This window comes from Dryobates pubescens, chromosome 34 (assembly GCF_014839835.1).
Source record: "Dryobates pubescens isolate bDryPub1 chromosome 34, bDryPub1.pri, whole genome shotgun sequence".
Lineage (NCBI taxonomy): Eukaryota > Metazoa > Chordata > Aves > Piciformes > Picidae > Dryobates > Dryobates pubescens.
The window spans coordinates 7139697-7160208 of NC_071645.1; the positions used below are offsets into that span (position 1 = coordinate 7139697).

At 55.9% G+C, this 20512-nt stretch overlaps 1 protein-coding gene across 1 annotated transcript in view; it reads left to right on the forward strand.

Moving 5' to 3' along the window:
- The first annotated feature begins 10208 nt into the window (after nt 1-10208).
- The window catches only part of SCN3B (sodium voltage-gated channel beta subunit 3), a 13621-nt gene continuing 3317 nt past the window's right edge, over nt 10209-20512 (forward strand). The window contains exons 1-4 of the mRNA XM_009901331.2: nt 10209-10689; nt 13271-13434; nt 17072-17297; nt 19606-19744. Of these exons, the coding sequence (XP_009899633.2) occupies nt 10635-10689; nt 13271-13434; nt 17072-17297; nt 19606-19744 (584 nt within the window). The 5' untranslated portion in view covers nt 10209-10634. The remainder of the gene's footprint in view (nt 10690-13270; nt 13435-17071; nt 17298-19605; nt 19745-20512) is intronic.

Sequence of the window (20512 nt, forward strand, 5' to 3'; positions counted from 1 at the left end):
ATGCTTCCAGCTCTATCTGCTGACGCTTCCAGCTCTACCTGCTGCTGCTTCCAGCTCTACCTGCTGCTGCTTCCAGCTCTATCTGCTGATGCTTCCAGCTCTACCTGCTGCTGCTTCCAGCTCTACCTGCTGCTGCTTCCAGCTCTACCTGCTGATGCTTCCAGCTCTACCTGCTGATGCTTCCAGCTCTACCTGCTGATGCTTCCAGCTCTACCTGCTGATGCTTCCAGCGCTACCTGCTGATGCTTCCAGCTCTACCTGCTGCTGCTTCCAGCTCTACCTGCTGACGCTTCCAGCTCTACCTGCTGATGCTTCCAGCGCTACCTGCTGATGCTTCCAGCGCTACCTGCTGATGCTTCCAGCGCTACCTGCTGCTGCTTCCAGCGCTACCTGCTGCTGCTTCCAGCTCTACCTGCTGCTGCTTCCAGCTCTACCTGCTGCTGCTTCCAGCTCTACCTGCTGATGCTTCCAGCTCTACCTGCTGATGCTTCCAGCTCTACCTGCTGATGCTTCCAGCGCTACCTGCTGCTGCTTCCAGCTCTACCTGCTGATGCTTCCAGCTCTATCTGCTGACGCTTCCAGCGCTACCTGCTGATGCTTCCAGCTCTATCTGCTGACGCTTCCAGCGCTACCTGCTGATGCTTCCAGCTCTACCTGCTGATGCTTCCAGCTCTACCTGCTGATGCTTCCAGCGCTACCTGCTGATGCTTCCAGCTCTACCTGCTGATGCTTCCAGCGCTACCTGCTGATGCTTCCAGCGCTACCTGCTGATGCTTCCAGCTCTACCTGCTGATGCTTCCAGCGCTACCTGCTGACGCTTCCAGCTCTACCTGCTGACGCTTCCAGCTCTACCTGCTGATGCTTCCAGCGCTACCTGCTGATGCTTCCAGCTCTACCTGCTGATGCTTCCAGCGCTACCTGCTGATGCTTCCAGCTCTACCTGCTGATGCTTCCAGCTCTACCTGCTGATGCTTCCAGCTCTACCTGCTGCTGCTTCCAGCTCTACCTGCTGATGCTTCCAGCGCTACCTGCTGCTGCTTCCAGCACTATCTGCTGTTCCTTCCAGAGCTATCTACCTGCTGCCACTTCCAGTGCTGCACAGCACCACACCAGCAAGCTCTCCTCTCCCCTGCACAGCATCAGCTAGCACCCCGCAGCCAGGGTGCCAAAATCCTGCAAGAGGTTTCACAGAGAGATGCTGGAAGCCCCATCCCTGGAGACATTCAAGGTCAAACTTCATGGGGCCCCCAGCGACCTGATCTAGTTGGAGGTGTCCCTGCTCAATTCAGATGGGTTGGACAAGGTGACCTCTGAGGGTCCCTTCCAACCCCATGTATTCTGTGGTTCTCTGTTTACCTCCTGCTCACAACGCACACATGGTTCAGACAGCGACCTTCATGCCCAGATGTGTTCTTTCTCCCTCTCTCTCCCTCCCTTCCTCCCCATCAGCCCATACCCTTCCTCCAACCAAGGATCTCTCCATGGAACCTCAGCCCTGAAGGTGAGGTCTCCCCAGAGCTGAGCAGAGGGGCAGGATCCCTCTCTCCATCTCTGTCCATGCATCTTAGGATGCAGCCCAGGCTTCCCTTGGCTTTCTGTGCTGCCAGTCCCCATTGCTGGCTCCTGTCCAGCTTCTCCCCCACCAGCACCCCCAAGGCCTTCTCTGCAGGGCTGCTCTCCATCTAATTACATTTGCTTGGGTTTGTGGTTTTGGGTTTTTTTTCCTAGCTGTTTCTTTGTTTCAGGTTAATAAAACAACTACTCCAAGTAAGCAAACAGCAGCAGAGTTCCTCAGCCATTGAAGCTGCCTGCTTAGATGTTGGAGTATGGTGAGGAATTTCCTTTGAAAAATGGTGAGTTTGAAGGAGAGAGTCACATATTACAGATCAGAGCTGCAGGTAACTTTCACTATTTCACACAGCACCTTTGAATTTGATCAGGGGGAGACATAAAACTTTTCCACTCTGTCATATTGAAGCTGGGAACACTTTTTCTCCCTGGTTTTTTTTTCCCCCCACCTGTCTGATGTCTAATGCATTGCATATGTGCAATGTGCATCTGCCTTGCAGATGAAAGGCTAGGAAAATGGTGCTGCTAGGAGGAGAGAGTTGCAAACCCACAAATGGAAAGTGTAGGACATACCCAAAGGCTACACACAAAGAATCTCTTTCACAGTGGAAGACTCCATTATGGCAGATAATGGCACTTCAGGACATGGTGTAATGGCCATGGTGGTCTTTGGTCTTAGGTTGATATGTGGACTTGATGATCTCAGAGGGCTTTTGCATCAAAACACTCCACCACCTCTCTGGGCAGCCTGCTCCAGGGCTCTGGGACCCTCACAGTGCAGAAGTTCCTCCTTGTGTTGAGGTGGAACCTCCTGTGCTGCAGCTTACATCCATTGCTCCTTGTCCTATCCTAGGGTGCAGCTGAGCAGAGCCTGTCCCTGTCCTCTCCCTCCTGACCCCCAGCCCTCAGATATTTATAGACATTTATTAAACCCCCTCTAAGTCTTCTCTTTTCCAGCCTGAACAGCCCCAGGTCCCTCAGCCTCTCCTCCCCAGGCAGTGCTGCAGTCCCCTAATCATCCTCACAGCCCTCTGCTGGAGCCTCTCCAGCAGATCCCTGTCCCCCTTGAACTGGGGAGCCCAGAACTGAACACAACACTCAAGATGAGGTTTCACCTGGGCAGAGTAGAGAACAAACCACCCTTGAGAAGCAGCCCAGAGCTGTGTTCTGGGGGACTTGGAAAGCAACCCAGAGGTGTTCATTGACAGCTGGGAGGAGATTCAGCCTGGCTCCCTGCTTGAGGAACAGCAGCAGCCAGCCCTTCACTCCAGCTGAGGTCAGACTTGCTGAAGGAGCTTCTCTTTATGGCAATGCAGTCATTGTGTGGTGCTAAAATCATTGATGCACTTGTGTGTGTGTGTGTGTTTTACTAACAGCAAGGGCTGAGAAATTAAGTGAGCAAACGTGAATGAGGGCATGCGGCCTTCCGACAGGCTAATGGAGTCTCATCCAGGGCTGAAGTGAATGAGCTGGGGAGAGGCCTAAAAGCATAGCTGTGAAAGTGCCACCTCATTAGAGCACAGACTGATTAATAAAGGAGGAGGAAAAAAAGGCACTTCAGTCCCAGCACACAAAGGTTTGCCTCTAGGCACATCCCCTGCTTGATGGAATTGGCATCGACTCCCAGAAAACAACAGCCCCAAAGCACCTGGAACAACACCAGGGCTTAGAACTTCCAGGATGCATGCAGTAACACACCTCTAAGCATGGCCTCTGGTAAAGGCCTGCAAAACAAAAATGGTGTTTGTTTAGTTCCTGGCCACCACAGTGTTAGCAAAGTGCAGGACAGAGAAGGGGGAAGATTTGAACCCAGCCTCCCGAGCACCCCTGGTGCTCAGAGGGACCCAGGTCCTGCCAGTCTCTGAGGCATGCTCAGGGCTTTGGCTTACTCAGGGGAGCATTTCTCTGACAGGGCTACAGAAGGCTCCCACACAGCTCCTGCAGCCTGCTTGCCAGGGCAGGTACTGCTTGGTCGAGCTCCCATCCAGTCCTCCTCATGCTTAGTCCTGAAAGGAAAACAATTCTGAGAGCCAGGGATAAATAAATGCATCCAGAACAGCCTGTGGTGCCTCTGGGGGATAAGGATGGCAAAGGGACTGTGCCTTGTGGGTCCTCAGTGAAAGCAGGAAGGGAGAGCAGCCAGCATTAAAGGGTCAGAATGTTGCCCATGAAGAAGAGAGGCCTTGGGCTGCATCAAGAGAAGTGTGAGCAGCAGCACAGGGAAGGGATTCTGCCCCTCTGCTCTGCTCTGCTCTGCTCTGCTCTCCTTTGCTCTGCTCTGCTTTGCTCTGCTCTGCTTTGCTCTCCTTTGCTCTGCTCTGCTCTGCTTTGCTCTGCTCTCCTATGCTCTGCTTTGCTCTGTTCTCTTATGCTCTGCTTTGCTCTGCTCTGCTCTCCTTTGCTCTGCTCTGCTCTGCTTTGCTCTGCTCTCCTATGCTCTGCTTTGCTCTGCTCTCCTATGCTCTGCTTTGCTCTGCTCTGCTCTCCTTTGCTCTGCTCTGCTCTGCTTTGCTCTGCTCTCCTATGCTCTGCTTTGCTCTGCTCTCTTATGCTCTGCTTTGCTCTGCTCTGCTCTCCTTTGCTCTGCTCTGCTTTGCTTTGCCCTGCTCTGCTGAGCCCCCATCTGCAGCACTGCTTCCAGTTCTGGTGCCCCCAGCATGGAACTGTTGGCAAGGGTCCAGAGGAGGCCATGAAGATGTCCTGTGGGGACAGGCTGAGAGAGTTGTGGGAGCCTGGAGAAGAGAAGACTCTAGGGAGACCTCAGAGCAGCCTTCCAGTACCTGAAGGGGCTCCAGGAGAGCTGGACAGGGACTTTTGACAAGGACTGGGGGTGCCAGGATGAGGAACAATGGCTTTGAGCTGGGAGAGGGGAGATTGAGAGTGGAGATGAGGAAGAAATTGTTGAGAGTGAGGGTGGGGAGACTCTGGAACAGGCTGCCCATGGAGGTTGAGGATTACCTCTCCCTGGAGTTGTTCAAGGCCAGGCTGGAAGAGGCCTTGAGCAAGCTGGGCTGGTGGGAGGTGTCCCTGCATGCAGTGGAAATCCAGATGTTGGCAGGTGCACAGAGAATGCATGTTAAAACTTGAATGTGAAGAGGAGAAGAGTGAATGAGCTCTCATAACCCTGCAGGCAGCTGCAGAAGGACTGAGAGAAGCCTTCCCTTGGTACAGATTCCTGTGGAGTGGCTCTCGCAGTGCGTGGGCAGGGTGCCTGCGTCTGTTCAATTCAACACTTCTAAAACTGCTCCACATTTCCCTGCCTGATTTTCTGCAAGCCCTTACTGCCTTCATTCTGGCTGGAGACTGCCTTCATTCTGGCTGGAGACTGCCTTCATTCTGGCTGGGGGCTGCTGGGTGGGAGCAGCAGCAGTCAGCAAGTGTGAAGGCTGCTCCCTGCCATTCCATGCTCTTTCTTCCAGCAGCTGTGCAGCAGAGGACTCCGCGGAAGACTCCACAGAAGACTCCACAGAAGACTCCAGCGCTGCTGGGTGGTGGTTTTGCACAGCTCTGGAGGAGGCCTTGAGGTTGGGCTGGATGTGGATGCCAGGGGTGGATGCGTGCTGGCTCCTGCCAGGCAGGAGGGGCTGTGGGAGGGAGCAGCTTTGCTGGTGCTCAGCTCCACAGCCAGCGAGGCCTCTGCAGCGGAGTGAGCTGCTGTGATTGCAGAGGAGGCTGCCACAGGCAGGCCAGGCACACAGGTTGGGTGTTCCCACTCCCCTAGCCTGGCTGGGGGACCATAGGAGTGAGGGATTGGTGGGGGCAGGGTGCTGGAACTATTTTTATCTGCTCATCTCTCTGTGCCTGTGCAGAAGCCGTTTTTTTTGCTTTCTTTTTCCTTTTTTTCCCACCCCCCTTTCATTTTTTTCATTCTTTTTTTTCCCCATCCTTTCCCTGTGAAGCATTCACTGGGTGGGTTGCCATAGCAACCCCCACATGATAAGTTGGGTTGCTTCTCACAGCGTTCAAGATTCCTCTCCCTCAACGTTCACCATTTCCCCTGCGAGTGCTTGAAATGGCTGAGGGCTTCCTGGTGCCGAGCCTCCTGCAGCCTGAGGGCTTTCCTGTCCTCCCTCCTGTCCACTGGAGGCATCAGGGCTGAGTCACAGAATCATCATAGAATCCTCATAGAATCAATAAGGTTGGAAAAGACCTCAGAGATCATCAAGTCCAACCTAGCTCCTAATCCTGAACAGCTCCTGACAACTAAACCATGGCTCCAAGGGCCACATCCAAGCCTTTCCTGAACACCTCCAGGGATGGGGACTCCACCACCTCCCTGGGCAGCACATCCCAATGGCCAATTCCTCTTGCTGGGAAGAACTTTCTCCTCACCTCCAGCCTGAACCTCCCCTGGCACAGCTTGAGACTGTGTCCTCTTGTTCTGCTGCTGCTTGCCTGCCTGGCAGAAGAGCCCAACCCCCACCTGGCTCCAACCTCCCTTCAGGGAGTTGCAGAGAGCAAGAAGGTCTCCCCTGAGCCTCCTCTTCTGCAGGCTAAGCAACCCCAGCCCCCTCAGCCTCTCCTCCCAGGGCTGTGCTCCAGACCCCTCCCCAGCCTCCTTGCCCTTCTCTGGACACCTTCAAGTCTCTCAATGTCCTTCTTGAGCTGAGGAGCCCAGAGCTGGACACAGGACTCCAGGGGTGGCCTCAGCAGTGCTGAGCACAGGGCACAAGGACTTCCCTGCTCCTGCTGGCCACACTTCCTGATCCAGGCCAGGATGCCACTGGGCTTCTTGGCCAGCTGGGCACACTGCTGGCTCATGTTCAGGAGGGAGCAGCTGTGCACCTGTGTGTGGGATGGGGTTTGAAGAGATGCTACTCACCTCTTCTCCAGCACACCAGGGCTGAAAACTGAGGCAGGTCCCAACCTGGCCTCCCCTTTGTTTGCAAGGTTTCTGGAGGAGGGCAGTGCTTGCTGCCTGCTCACAGCAGGCAGGTGGAGAGGCTGGAGTGGTTGCCAGCCAGGCCTGCACTATAGCAAGAATCAAGTATCCTATCCTCCCATTCTGAACAACACACAGCAGCCCCAAGTGAGTGCAGAGAAGTTCCTAGGAAGCACAAACCCAACCCAAATTCTGGCAGTTTGAGGAACTGGACTCACTCCAAGCATTCATTTCAACCACCCTTTGGTTTAGTCTGTAGTACAAGGCATGCTCCAGGTGAAGAATAAACCTCTCCAGAGCTGGGGGGAGAGGCTGTGACCTCCATTTGCATCCCCAGCCTGTGGCTGTTTGTGTTTCTATCCACCCCAACCCCAGCCCAGTCTCAGCAGAGATTCTCCTCACCCCTGGGCCCAGCTTCCCTTCCTCCAACAGCAGCCAGAACAGCAATGTAGCATGAGGAGCACCTCACAGCTCTGCATGTGAGTGACTCTGAGGGACACCTCATTACTTTGCTAGGATGTTTGTTTGTCACTGTGTGTGAAATGGGTTGGCAGCAGAGGTCTGGTGTGCCTGGGGTTAGAGGAGAAAAAGGCTTCTGTTCACAGAATCATAGCATTGCAGGGCTTGGAAAGGGACCTCTGGAGACCATCCAGTCCAACCCCCCTGCTAAGGCAGGGCCACCCACAGCAGGTCACCCAGGAACACATCCAGCTGGGTTTGGGATGTCTCCAGGGATGGAGACTCCACCACCTCCCTGGGCAGCCTGCTCCAGGGCTCTGCCACCCTTCCATCTGTTTCTCCTTATCTTTAGATGGAACTTCTGATGTTCAGTCTGTGCCCACTGCCCCTTGATTGTCACTGGGCACCACTGAACACAGCCTGGCCCCATCTTCCTGACCCCCACCCCTGAAGTCTTGATCAGCACTGATCAGATCCCCCTCAGGCTGCTCTTCTTCTCAGCCTTCCCTCTAAACAGATGTTCCAGTCCCCTAATCACAGAATCACAGAACTGGCAGGGTTGGAAGGGACCTCAAGGCTCAGTCAACCCCAACCCCCTGCCATGGGCAGGGACACCTCACACCACAGCAGGTTGCTCACAGCCACCTCCAGCCTGGCTGCAAACACCTCCAGGCAGGAGGCTTCCACCACCTCCCTGGGCAGCCTGTGCCAGGCTCTCACCACCCTCATGGGCAACAACTTCTTCCTAACATTTAATCTCAGTCTCCCCACTTCTACTTTTGCTCCATCCCCCCCAGTCCTATCCCTCCCTGACACCCTCAAAAATCTCTCCCCAGCTTTCTTGCAGCCCCCTGCAGATCCTGGAAGGGCACCAGAAGGTCTCCTCAGAGCTTTCAGTTCTCCAGCCTGCACAACCCCAACTCTCTCAGGCTGTCTGCAGAGCAGAGCAGCTCCAGCCCTCTGCTCCTCCTCGTGGTCCTTCTCTGGACACCTTCCAGCTCCTCCAGATCCTTCCTGGCACAGAGGCTCCAGAGCTGGGGTGGGGTCTCACCAGAGCAGAGTAGAGGGGGAGAATCACCTCCCTCAACCCCTAAATGGACCTGGGGGAGCACCAAGGCACCTGACAGCAGGGCTGTGCTAAGGCAGAAGTAGAAGAGGTGGAAAGGTTGGTCAGTGGCTGCCAAGCAAAACAGTTGTAGAGCTACTGCTTAATCCTGTCAGCCCCTCTCCTGCCTCCCTGGCAGGATCCTCTGTAATAGATGTAATTAGAGCAGCACAAAGAGTACAGCTCTGCTGATCCACACTCTGTGTGTTCTGGCAGAGCAATCTGGCTTCCTGAGCAGAGATGTGATTTCCACTCTCCTTCATGAAACAGGTGGTTGTCAAATGAGAGAGCCAGGGACATTGTCCACTGGCTCCTGGGTCTATAAAAAACTCACCAGCAGCACAGCCTGGATTGTTCCAGAAGAGCTGGGAGCAAACCCTGTGGCCTGTCCCTTCCCTTGGTTGAGTTGTTATGAGCCTAGCAAGGGGCAATGGGAGAAAAGCAAATGGCTTGGTGTGGGAGGCCACATCCTTCCATCCCCCCTGGGTACCATGGCTGCCATTTCCTCTTCCTGTGGAGCAAAGTCAGGTTTTGAGATGGCTCTCCAAGAGATCCAGAACCTAAAGTGGGCTGCAAGAAAGCTGGGAAGGGACTTTTGACAGTGGCTTATAGTGACAGGATGAGAGGCAATGGCTTTGAGCTGGGAGAGGGGAGATTGAGACTGGAGATGAGGAGGAAATTCTTTGCAGAGAGGGTGGGGAGAGACTGGCACAGGTTGCCCAGGGAGGCTGTGGATGTCCCCTCCCTGGAGGTGTTCAAGGCCAGGCTGGATGAGGCCTTAAGCAACCTGTTCTGGGGGGAGGTGTCCCTGCCCATGGCAGGGGGCTGGAATTGGATGATCTTTAAGGTCCCTTCCAACCCAACCCATTCTATGGCTCTGTGAGGGATGGCTTCTAAGGGGGGGAACTGGAAGTGTGTTTGTGGCATGTGCAGGCCACTGACTCACAAGCTGTTGGTCTCCATAATCCCCCCTGGCTCCTGAAGGCTCGTGAAAGGGCTGTTTCCTCGAGTAGTGTGCTGGTAGGAGGCACAGCCACCCAGAGGAGCTTAGGAGGAGAGGGGGCAGTGAGCACAGCCTGACAGCCAGCGTGCAGGGGCTGCTGTGCTTTGGTCAGTCCCTGCTTCTGCAAAGGGCTCAGGGGTCACCTCCAGACTGGAGCAGGGCAGAGTCAGCTGTCTGGTCAGAGAAATAAAGCAGAACAAGGAACAGGGAGGGTGTCCTTAGCTAGGAATGAACCGGAGCTACACAGGGCGAGGCGCAGGCAGTTGTGCCGCGAGTCGCTGCTGGCAGATGCTGAGCGCAGCTCGCTGATGCAGACAGGATTAGATGATGTCTAGGAAAAGTGCTGGGTGTCTTTGTTCTGTCCTGCTTCGCTTAGGCACTGTAGGGATCTGACTGCCTTTGGGTGCCCCCCATGCCAGGCAGTGCTGGGGAGGCCACAAGGCAGTGCCCACCACCGGCAGTGCTGTGCCCAGCTGAGAGTTGGGCGCTGAAGGGCTGGAAGCTGCTCTCCTCTGGCGTCTGCAGGTCCCCCCCTCTGGGGATGGGGTCTCCCTGCATGTGCTCTGGCTCAGGTGCTGTTCCCTGGTGGGCTCAGGCAGGTTCCGCTGGGTAGATTTGTGCTGGTTACTGAGCAGATGCTTTCAAAAGAGGCAGCACGTGGACCAAGTGCTGCGTTTTTTCCCCCTCTCTGTCCACTGTGACCTTCAGAGTTGGAGAAGCCCTTGTGGGCACGGTGGCCCCAGTCCAAGAGGAGGAAGCCCAGCCTGCTGCTGGCATTAAACTCGGGGGAATCAGGCTGGAACATGAGGACAGAGGATTTCCCAGTACCGCCAACTGTGACCTTCAGAGCAGGGCAAGCGCCGGCATTAAACTCATTACAGGAGAGGCCTTTCGGTGACCCCGCAGGCACAGCTCTCCCTGCTCTCCCCCCGCCCCTATTTCGGAGTTGCGATGCCCGCATCCCCTCCCCGCCTCCCCCAGCCCGGCTGCCGGCTCCGTGCTGCCCGGGAGGGGCGGATGCCCGGCGGCTCCCCAGAGCACCTCGCCGAGCGGCGGGCACGGGTCGGGGACCCCGAGCCCCGGGCACCTTCTCGGCGGCCGCCGGGGCCAGGGGAGGGAAGGAGGGAGGCAGGAAGGCAGGGAGGGAGGTGGCCGCGCATGCCTGCCGCCGGCCGTGCCCCCCGCCCGGGCTAGGCTGGGCTCCGCGCAGACGTCGGCGGCCGCGCACGGCAGGGAGCTGCGCCCCCGCGCAGGATGCGCGCTGCCCCCGGCCGGGCCGCGGAACAAAGAGGAGCAGCCGCCGCCTGCCGCCGCCTCCCGGCCCCGGGCTGAGCCGCGGCACTGCCCGCAGCCACCTGCTGCTGCCGCCGGCTCCTCCCTGCGCGGAGCGGGGCGCGGAGCTGTCCGCGGCCCTGTCCCTGGTGCTGCCGCCCAGCCCTGCCCTGCCCTCGCCCGGCACCCTCGCAGCGCCGCCCGCCGCCCGCCCGCCGCTCCCGGAGCCCTGCCGGCAGCGCGGCCGGCGGCCCCCGGGCACCCTGTTGCGCTGAGTCCAGAGGCAGCAGCGGGAGGAGAAGCCGAAGGAGCTCCTGCCCAGGCTGAGAGCTGCGCCCGGAACAATGGCTGCGCTGCCAATGCTGCTCGGTGCCTCTTCGGCCGCCTTGGTGCTCTGGGGTAAGTGTTTCCGTTCCCTCTTGTCTTCAGCCAGGGTCTCCACCAAGGCAGCCGCTTGCCTCTTGCGGGATGCTTCTTTGGGGAGCCGCTTCGGGATGCTTCCCCACAAAGCGCTGCTTGCCCTAGCCAGGCTGCTTTAAGGCTGCCGTGAGGAGCAGCCAAGCCTTCCGAGGGGCTTCTTTGTTTCCAGCAGGAGCAGGGAGTGGGGTTGGTGAGGAGTTGGTGGGAGCGTGATGGAGTGAATAGGAGCAGGGAGGACAGATCAGCTCGAAGTAGAGTCGGGGCGGCAGGCGTGTGCTGTCATACGCATGCAAGTTCCTCTCTGTTTCCTGTTCGCTGCCGGCTTGAAATTTGCAATGTAATTTACCGTGGGGTTGCCCTGGGGGGAGGACGTGCAAGCCCTGGAGCCGTGCACCTTGGAGCTGGTTTCCCCTGCAGCCTGGATAACCTGGAGGAAATCATTCCACCGGCAGCACAGCTTTTCCTCCGTCACCAAGAAGAGGCTGGTTGGTGGTGGTGGTGCTGCTGCTGCTGCAGCTGCGTTTGCTGTGCACGTAGCACAGCTCCCTGTGTGGGTGCACATCTGCCTCTACCTTTAAACTGGAGTAAAGCTCCATCCAGGAGCTTCTCTCTTCCCTCTCCTGGAAAGCTGCTGCTGCCCACAGATTGGGATCCGACCTGGCTCCACGGTGCTGCCTTGGTACCATGGGAGGATTGGACCCGGCTCTTTCCAGGATAGGTCTTGGCATGCAAGACTTATGGGGAGTGGCTGAGGGAACTGGGGGTGTTCAGTGTGGAGAGGAGGAGGCTGAGGGGAGACCTCATGGCTCTCCACAGCTCCCTGAGAGGAGGTTGGAATGAGGCGGGGGTCAGTCTCCTCTCACTAGTATCCAGTGGTAGGACCAGAAGAAATGGCCTGAGGTTGTGCCAGGAGAGTTTTGGGTTGGAGACGAGGAGCAATTTCTTTGCTGCAAGAGTGGTCAGGGATGGGAACAGGCTGCCCAGGGAGTCCCCATGCCTGGAGGTGTTCAGGAAACCTGTGGCCATGGCACTCTGGGACATGGTTTAGTGGCCACGGTGTTGGTTTTGTTGAAGGTTGGCCTCGAAGATCTTGGGAGTCTTTTCCAGCTGAAAGTATCCTGTGGTTCCATGATGATCCAGTGCTCGAGAGAGTGGGTTAATGGTATCTCAGAGGCTGGGGGGCAGGGAGCAGCCAGCAGAGTCAGCATCTCCAGTGAGCTCCACTCCAGGCTTTGGAGTCAGATTTGGACAGGCAGAAGCCAGCATTGTTTAGCCCAGGGGACAACTGTCAGCAGGGATTTAGTCAGAGCTGTCGTGCTGAAGCATCCCTGTCCTTACTGAGCGTGGAGCTCCGTGGGCAATGGTTTCTGCCGTGGAGGAGAGCAGCATTTCAGAGTTGCCAGTGTTAGCACAGACCTGGTTGGAAGCATTTTGAACAGCAATGCATGCAAAATCAATACCTCCTCCTGCTGCCAAATTTCCTCCAGTCCAAGCCCCCAGATTCCCAATACTGCTTCTGAAACCAGGAAACAGGAAGGGTGCTGAGTCCTCCCAGCTGGCTTTGAATGCACTGATGGAGTAAAGCTCCAGTAAAACTCCCAGGCCTTTTAACTTAGCAGAGTGAGCTGCTCCTCCACGCTGACTCTGGGCTTTCTCTCACACCAGATTGTAACTGCTCCTACAACTGCTCAGCATGGAATGGGGAGAGGATGAACAGTGCCTCTAAAGTGCCATTAATTAAGGTGGGGGAGAAACCAAAGCTACAGAATACAGAATTAAGCAGGTTGGAAAAGACCTCAGAGATAATCAAGTCCAACCTCTCACCCAGCACCATCTAATCAACTCAACCATGGCCCCAAGTGCCTCATCCAGGCTCTTTTTAAACACCTCAGGTGATGGTGACTCCACCACCTCCCTGGGCAGCACATCCCAATGGCCAATTCCTCTTGCTGGGAAGAATTTCTTCCTTACATCCAGCCTGAATCTCCCCTGGAGCAACTCAAGACTGTGTCCTGTCACAGGTTGCCTGGGAGAAGAGCCCATCCCCCACCTGGCTCCAACCTCCCTTCAGGGAGTCTCCCCTGAGCCTCCTCTTCTGCAGGCTAAGCAACCCCAGCTCCCTCAACCTCTCCTCCCAGGGCTGTGCTTTAGACCCCTCCCCAGCCTCCTTGCCCTTCTCTGGACACCTCCAAGTCTCTCAATGTCCTTCTTGACCTGAGTGTCCCAGAACTGGACACAGGACTCAAGGTGCAGCCTCAGCCATGCTGAGCACAGGGCAGAATGACCTCCCTGCTCCTGCTGTGGCAAAGCAGAGGCTGGAGAGGTGAATCTGCATGGAGTGATCACCCTCTATTAATTATTGTGAATCATTTAGAGCTCAGAGAGAGGAGCTTGGTGAAAGCTGACATTGGAGATGGAGTTGTCAGAGGGTGCTAGGGATGAATCAAATGGTTTGTATGGAGGCAGGGGGAAGGTGTTGTGATCCTGGATGCTGAGATGTGGTAACTGCTGGCTCTCTAATTCTGTCTTATGCTTCTTCTCTGCTGCTCCTTTCCCCTAGCTGGTTTTTGCTCTGCAGTATGTGTTGAAGTCCCTTCAGAGACAGAGGCTGTCCAAGGGAAGGACATGAAGCTGCTCTGCATCTCCTGCATGAAGAGGGAAGAGGTCACAGCCACCACGATGGTGGAGTGGTACTACAAGCCGGATGGTGGCAAAGATGAACTTGTATGTATGTGTGGTAGCTGAGCTCTTGTTTCCACAGGCCTTGCTGTGAAGCACAGCCTGGTGAACTCATGTGGGAGAAGCCAAAAGGTATTTATGAGAGTGTAAGTAGGTCCTGCAGCAGGATCCCCAGGGAAGACTGTGGAAGGGACCCAAATATGAACAAAAGCTTTCTGCCACTGCCTATAGAAATGCCCAGCAGGCTGCTGTCATGCCAAGGAGCTGAGCTGAGATTGGGGGTCAGCTCCAAGCTGCAGATCTTCTGCAAAGCCTTATTCAAAGCCTATACATATGCCCAGCAGGCAGCTGTCATGCCAAGGAGCTGAGCTGAGCTTGGGGGTCAGCTCCAAGCTGCAGATCTTCTGCAAAGCCTTACTCAAAGCCTATAGATATGCCCAGCAGGCTGCTGTCATACCAAGGAGCTGAGCTGAGCTTGGGGGTGAGCTCCAAGCTGCAGATCTTCTGCAAAGCCTTACTCAAAGCCTATAGATATGCCCAGCAGGCTGCTGTCATACCAAGGAGCTGAGCTGAGCTTGGGGGTCAGCTCCAAGCTGCAGATCTGCAAAGCCTTACTCAAAGCCTATAGAAATGCCCAGCAGGCTGCTGTCATACCAAAGAGCTGAGCTGAGCTTGGGGGTCAGCTCCAAGCTGCAGATCTTCTGCAAAGCCTTACTCAAAGCCTATAGAAATGCCCAGCAGGCTGCTGTCATACCAAGGAGCTGAGCTGAGCTTGGGGGTGAGCTCCAAGCTGCAGATCTTCTGCAAAGCCTTACTCAAAGCCTATAGAAATGCCCAGCAGGCAGCTATCATGCCAAGGAGCTGAGCTGAGCTTGGGGGTGAGCTCCAAGCTGCAGATCTTCTGCAAAGCCTTATTCAAAGCCTATACATATGCCCAGCAGGCAGCTATCATGCCAAGGAGCTGAGCTGAGCTTGGGGGTCAGCTCCAAGCTGCAGATCTTCTGCAAAGCCTTACTCAAAGCCTATAGAAATGCCCAGCAGGCTGCTGTCATGCCAAGGAGCTGAGCTGAGCTTGGGGGTCAGCTCCAAGCTGCAGATCTTCTGCAAAGCCTTACTCAAAGCCTATAGAAATGCCCAGCAGGCAGCTGTCATGCCAAGGAGCTGAGCTGAGCTTGGGGGTCAGCTCCAAGCTGCAGATCTTCTGCAGCATCTACACCTGCAGGTTCCACAGCACCAATTCTGAGCAGGAACTGAAGTTTTCCTTGCCTGCTGGAATCCACATCTGGGCTCAGCTAGAGCTCATAGCAGGAAAAATGAGAGTCTGCTGTGGAGTTCCTGGTGTTCATGACCTGAGTGTCCCTTTCCAGCCCCATCCCCTGAGTACATCAAGTCTAACATGTAAGGAAATCTAGAAGGGCAACAAGTGTGCAGTGCTAACAGGGACCTGTGGCCACATCTCCCTTCTCAGGACAATTCTGAATCCCAAAGCTGTTCTTTGGAGGTTCAGTTGGCCTCCAATAAATCTGCAGGCCAGGGCTGACTTCTTTTTTGCCTCAGAGAAAGCAGTGCTACCCTGACTGGGGGAGGATCTCTGAATGGTTTTGGATCCCTGTGAGGAAAAGGGAACATTTGTCTCCAGAGTGAATCAAACCAGGAATCATACAGGTGAGGGGCAAGTGGAATTCAAGCAGGAATGGTACAATGGAGGCTCAGCTAGAGGCTGGAAGGCTATCTGAGAACAAAGCACGAGGTCAGTGCTTGCATTTCACCACAGCCAAGCAGGGCCAAGCAAAATGACAAATATTCTCCTTCTGCCTGAGAAGCAAAGGGACCAAGCTAAGGAATGAGGTGGGCATTCCCTTTTGGTGACCTGGGTGAGATGTTTGCCAGTGACAACCCAACCAATGCTCAGGAACAGGGAGCTGGGGCAGGCAGTTTCATGCTGGGGACAGTGGTCAGCCAGGGACCTGCTGTGAGAGCCACCCAAGCTCTGTTCTTCTCAGCTACCATTGTCATGCTGCCACATCTCTCCTGCAACACTTCCATTCAACTTGAACAACCCTGGGCTTGCCAAAAAATGACTCTATTGATTCTGTGCCTCCTTCTCAAGATGACCTTAGGGGCAGTGACCAACAGGCAAGACACAAAGGCCACAGGGTCTTAATCTTTAGTTCCACTGCTGATCTCCTGCATCATAGTGTTGGGTGATAGGTTGGACTCTATGATCTCAAAGGTCTTTTCCAACCTGGTTAATTCTATTCCATTCCATTCCATTCCATTCCATTCCATTCCATTCCATTCCATTCCATTCCATTCTATTCTATTCCATTCCATTCCATTCCATTCTATTCCATTCCATTCCATTCCATTCTATTCCATTCCATTCCATTCCATTCCATTCCATTCCATTCCATTCCATTCCATTCCAGTCTACCATTCCATTCCATTCTATTCTCCAGATGTGTTTCTGCTTCTCTCTGCCTTATTTTTTCTCCCTCTAGGATGGAGATCATTCATTTTTTTCTGCCTTTTAAAGAGCAGCCTGAGATTTTGAGGCAAAGAGTGACAGAATATTAATAGCTGCTGTTACTGAGGCAGCTGTAGCCCTGAACACACCTGTGTGTAGCTAAAGGATGATGTCCCAGTTCAAGAGGGACAGGGATCTGCTGGAGAGAGTTCAGGAGAGGGCTGCAAGGATGCTGAAGGGACTGCAGCCCTGCCTGGGGAGGAGAGGCTGAGAGCCCTGGGGCTGCTCAGGCTGCAGAGGAGAAGGCTGAGAGGGATCTGATCAATGTCTCTCAAGAGCTGAGGGCTGGGGGTCAGGAGGGAGGGCACAGGGCCAGGCTCTGCTCAGCTGCACCCTGGCATAGGCCAAGGAGCAAGGGATGGAAACTGCAGCCCAGGAGGTTGCAGCTCAGCAGGAGGAGGAACTTCTGCCCTGGGAGGCTCCCAGAGGCCTGGAGCAGGCTGCCCAGAGAGGTTGTGGAGTCTCCTTCTCTGGAGCCTTTCCAGCCCTGTCTGGATGTGTTCCTGTGTGACCTGTGCTGGATTCTGTGCTCCTGCTCTGGCAGGGGCTTGGACTGGATGATCTCTTTGGGTCCCTTCCAACCTCTGACATCCTGTGACTTGTGATCCTGTGATTCTGTGAGTGCAGGAAATAGAAGGGATCTCAAGAGAGTGTGCTCTGCTGAAACCCCCACCTTGAATACTGCCGCCAGTTCTGCTGTCCCCATCATAAGAAGGACACAGAAGTGTTGGAGAGCGTCCAGAGGAGGCCACAAAGATGCTCCAAGGGCTGGAGCAGCTCTGCTGTGAGGCCAGGCTGAGGGAGCTGGGGCTGTGCAGCCTGGAGAGGAGAAGACTCCAGGGGGACCTCAGAGCTGCCTGCCAGGACCTGAAGGGATCCTGCAGGAAGGCTGCAGAGAGACTTCTCCTGAGGGGGTCTGGGGACAGGACAAGGGGGGATGGTTGAGGCAGAGCAGGGTTAGAGTGGAGCTGAGGAAGAAGTTCTTCAGTCTGAGGATGGTGCTCTGGAAGGGGGGGGTTAGACTCAATAATTCTCAGAGGTCCCTTCCAACGCCTGAAGGTTGTAAGGTTGGATGCCTCATGCTCTCCCCGCTGTGCTAGGAGTCAGCCATCAATCAGAAGCCTAACCCTCCCCCTGTTTCTTCCCCCTTCCCAGATCTACAAGCACAAGAACGCGAACCAGGAGCTGCCCAGCCGCTTCAGCGGGCGGCTGCAGTGGAACGGGAGCAAGGACATGCAGGATGTGTCCATCACGGTGCTGAACGTCACCCTCAACGACTCGGGCACCTACACCTGCAACATCACCCGCGAGTTCGAGTTCGAGATCCACAGGCCCCTCTTCACCAGCTCCAGGGTGATCCACCTCACGGTGGTGGAGGAGGGTATGGAGGCTTGGGCAGGAGGGGGCTGGCGCTCCGCTGCGGGCCGGCCGGGGGCCGAGGCTCCCCGTGCGCGGCCGGAGAGCCGAGCCCCAGCTGCCCGCTGGTGGTGAATGCCTGTGGCAGCCGCGGACGCAGCACAGGGCGCGGGAGGAAGGACCTGCTGAGACAGATGGGCTGGGTCACCTTCTAGAAGAGGAGGCTGAGGTGCCCAGATCTGGGCTCCTCAATTTGAGGAGGACATTGAGATGCTGGAAGGTGTCCAGGGAAGGGCAAGGAGGCTGGGGAGGGGTCTGGAGCACAGCCCTGGGAGGAGAGGCTGAGGGAGCTGGGGTTGCTTAGCCTGCAGAAGAGGAGGCTCAGGGGAGACCTTCTTGCTCTCTCCAGCTCCCTGAAGGGAGGTTGGAGCCAGCTGGGGGTTGGGCTCTTCTGCCAGGCACCCAGAACAAGAGTACACAGTTTCAAGCTGTGCCAGGAGAGGTTCAGGCTGGAGGTGAGGAAGAAATTCTTCCCAGCGAGAGAGATTGGCCATTGGGATGTGCTGCCCAGGGAGGTGGTGGAGTCACCATCCCTGGAGGTGTTTGAGAGGGGACTGGATGAGGCACTTGATGCCATGGTTTAGTTGATCAGATGGTGTTGGGTGCTAGGTTGGACTTGATGATCTCTGAGGTCTTTTCCAACCTGGTCTATTCTATTTGATTCTATTCTATACCAGGGAGCAGGACAGACAGGGTGGCTAGCAGGAGGAGGGAGACTCCCCTTGTACAAGGAGTCCCATGGAAAAGACAAGAGGTGATGGGGACAAGTTACAGCTGGGGAGATTCCCATTGGACTCCAGGAGACAATTTCTCCCCATGAGAACAGTCAGACATTGGAATCATCTCCCAAGGGAGCAGTGGAGTGCCCTGCATTGGACAGCTCTAAGACTCAGCTTGCCAGGGTGCTGGGCCACCTCATTTCCACTCCACTGTCCCCTAGAAAGGTTGTAACAGATGGTCCCTGGGGTCCCTTCCAGCCTGGCATGCTGGGGTCCTGTGAGTTTGTTTGCTGCCTGCAGGCTCTTTTGTAGGCTGAGTGGTCTGTGTGTGGATGTGGAAGGTGTAGTGAGCTTGACAGGCTGGGACAACAGCTGGCAACAGCTGGGCAGGCACAGGATGCAGGCAGTGGCTTCCACTTTCTCCATCCAGAGCCCTCCCTTCTCCCCTGCCTGTGCCACAGCACAGCCTCTGCCATGGTACCCACAGCTCTTCCCCCTTCCTTCCACCCCCTCCCTCTTGGAACAGCTTAGTCTCCATTTTGATACCAGTCTCTTGCTCCCACCCTCTCCCAGTCCCTCCTTCTTTCAGCACTGCTCCTGAGTCTTTCTGTTCCTCTTGGTTTTGCTCAGTCCAGTGCTGAAGTCCTGGCCTGTTAGGCACCAGTGTGCAGTGGACTCTTCTCCCCAGATCAGGACAAGAGCTTTTAGCCCTCTTCTTGTTCTGCTGTGCCTCCTGTTCCCCACAAGCAGCTCTGGGGTCTGATCTCTTTCAAACAGCACAAGTTACACCAGCGAGGGAGATGCACCAAGAGCACAGAGTGTGAGGGTGAGCTGGGCTCATGGTGAGCAATCTGTGCCAGCACGTGGGTGGCAGAGGATGCCAGGCACCTGCCAGCCTGTGCACGTTTGGCTCTGCTGGGAACATGCAGTGGGATGGCTGCTGGTGTGTCATGGAACAGTCAGGGTTGGAAGAGCCCTTCAAGACCATCCAGCCCGGTGTGCAAGCAGCACATCTGCCCCTGCCTGCAAATCCCCCCAGCAGCCACCTCAGGACTGTCAGAGAACTTAATCCCCTTCCACCCCCTGAGCTCAGCCCAGCCCTGCAGCAAGCAGGCAGCAAGCTCTGAGCCTTCCTCAGCCAAGCTAAGGCAGCAGGAACAGCTCAAGGAGCAGCAGCAGAGAGAGACCTGGGGATCTCAGAGAGGGCTTTGCTCATGGAGTCATGGAATGGGTTGGGTTGGAAAGGTTGGAGCTCATCCAGCTCCCTGCTCCCCCATGGGCAGGGACACCTCCCACCAGCACAGCTTGCTCAAGACCTCACCCAGCCTGACCTTGAACACCTCCAGGGAGGGGGCAGCCACAGCCTCGCTGGGCAGCCTGTGCCAGTGTGGTGTCCTGTTGGCAGGTTCACTCTTTTGCCCCCTCGCAGTGTAGTGGCAGCCAGGTGTCTCTGGCAGGATGGGTTAGATGGGTTAGGGAGGAGGATGTGGGGGTGGAAAGTGTCAGTGGAGCTGCTGTGGTCCTGACCAGAGATGATTTTGTTCTCTTCAACAGCTGGGGAAGACTTCACCTCAGTCATCTCTGAAATTATGATGTATATTCTGCTGGTCTTCCTCACCTTGTGGCTGCTGATAGAAATGGTTTACTGCTACAGGAAGGTCTCCAAGGCAGAGGAGGCTGCCCAGGAGAATGCGTGAGTGTGAAAGCTCTCCAGACAGCAGCTGCTCTCTGAGGGCTCCCCAAGGTGTCTCAGTCCAGATCAAACTGCAACAGGACTGAGCTTTGCTGCTGCACATCTCTAGCTCTGTCTGAACTCCCTGCAACGTCCAGGAGCACCCAAAGAGGCACTGGCACAATGCAGCAGGCAGGGAGGGCGGCTGTGGCGCTGCGAAGTGGCCTGGTTTGAACCGTGCAGAGGTGCTCTCCAGGAAGGCCTCTTGGCAGAGCTCTGACTCACAGATGCAGCTGACACACTTCTGGCTTTTGTACTGATCCATTTCTACTGATCCTGGGCAAGGATGCTCTTTGTTCCTGGTAGAAGGCTGTTTGGGTAGGATTGTGCAGCAGGGAAGGCTCGGTGTCTGCACCTGCCTGTGCCCAGGGGGGTGTCCCACTGGCAGCACCTTCTGCAGGTGACATTTGTCACCTTAGAGACCCAGAGAGCCATGGGATGATGGGCTGGGTTGGAAGGGACCTTAAAGGTCATCCAGTTCCAACCCCCCTGCCATGGGCAGAGACACCTCTCACCAGCCCAGGGTGCTCAAGGCCTCATCCAGCCTGGCCTGGAACACCTCCAGGGAGGAGACTTCCACATCCACGGAGCCTGCAGCAGGCTGCCCAGAGAGGTTGTGGAGTCTCCTTCTCTGGAGCCTTTCCAGCCCTGTCTGGATGTGTTCCTGTGTGTCCTGAGCTGGATTCTCTGCTCCTGCTCTGGCAGGGGGGTCGGACTGGATGATCTCCA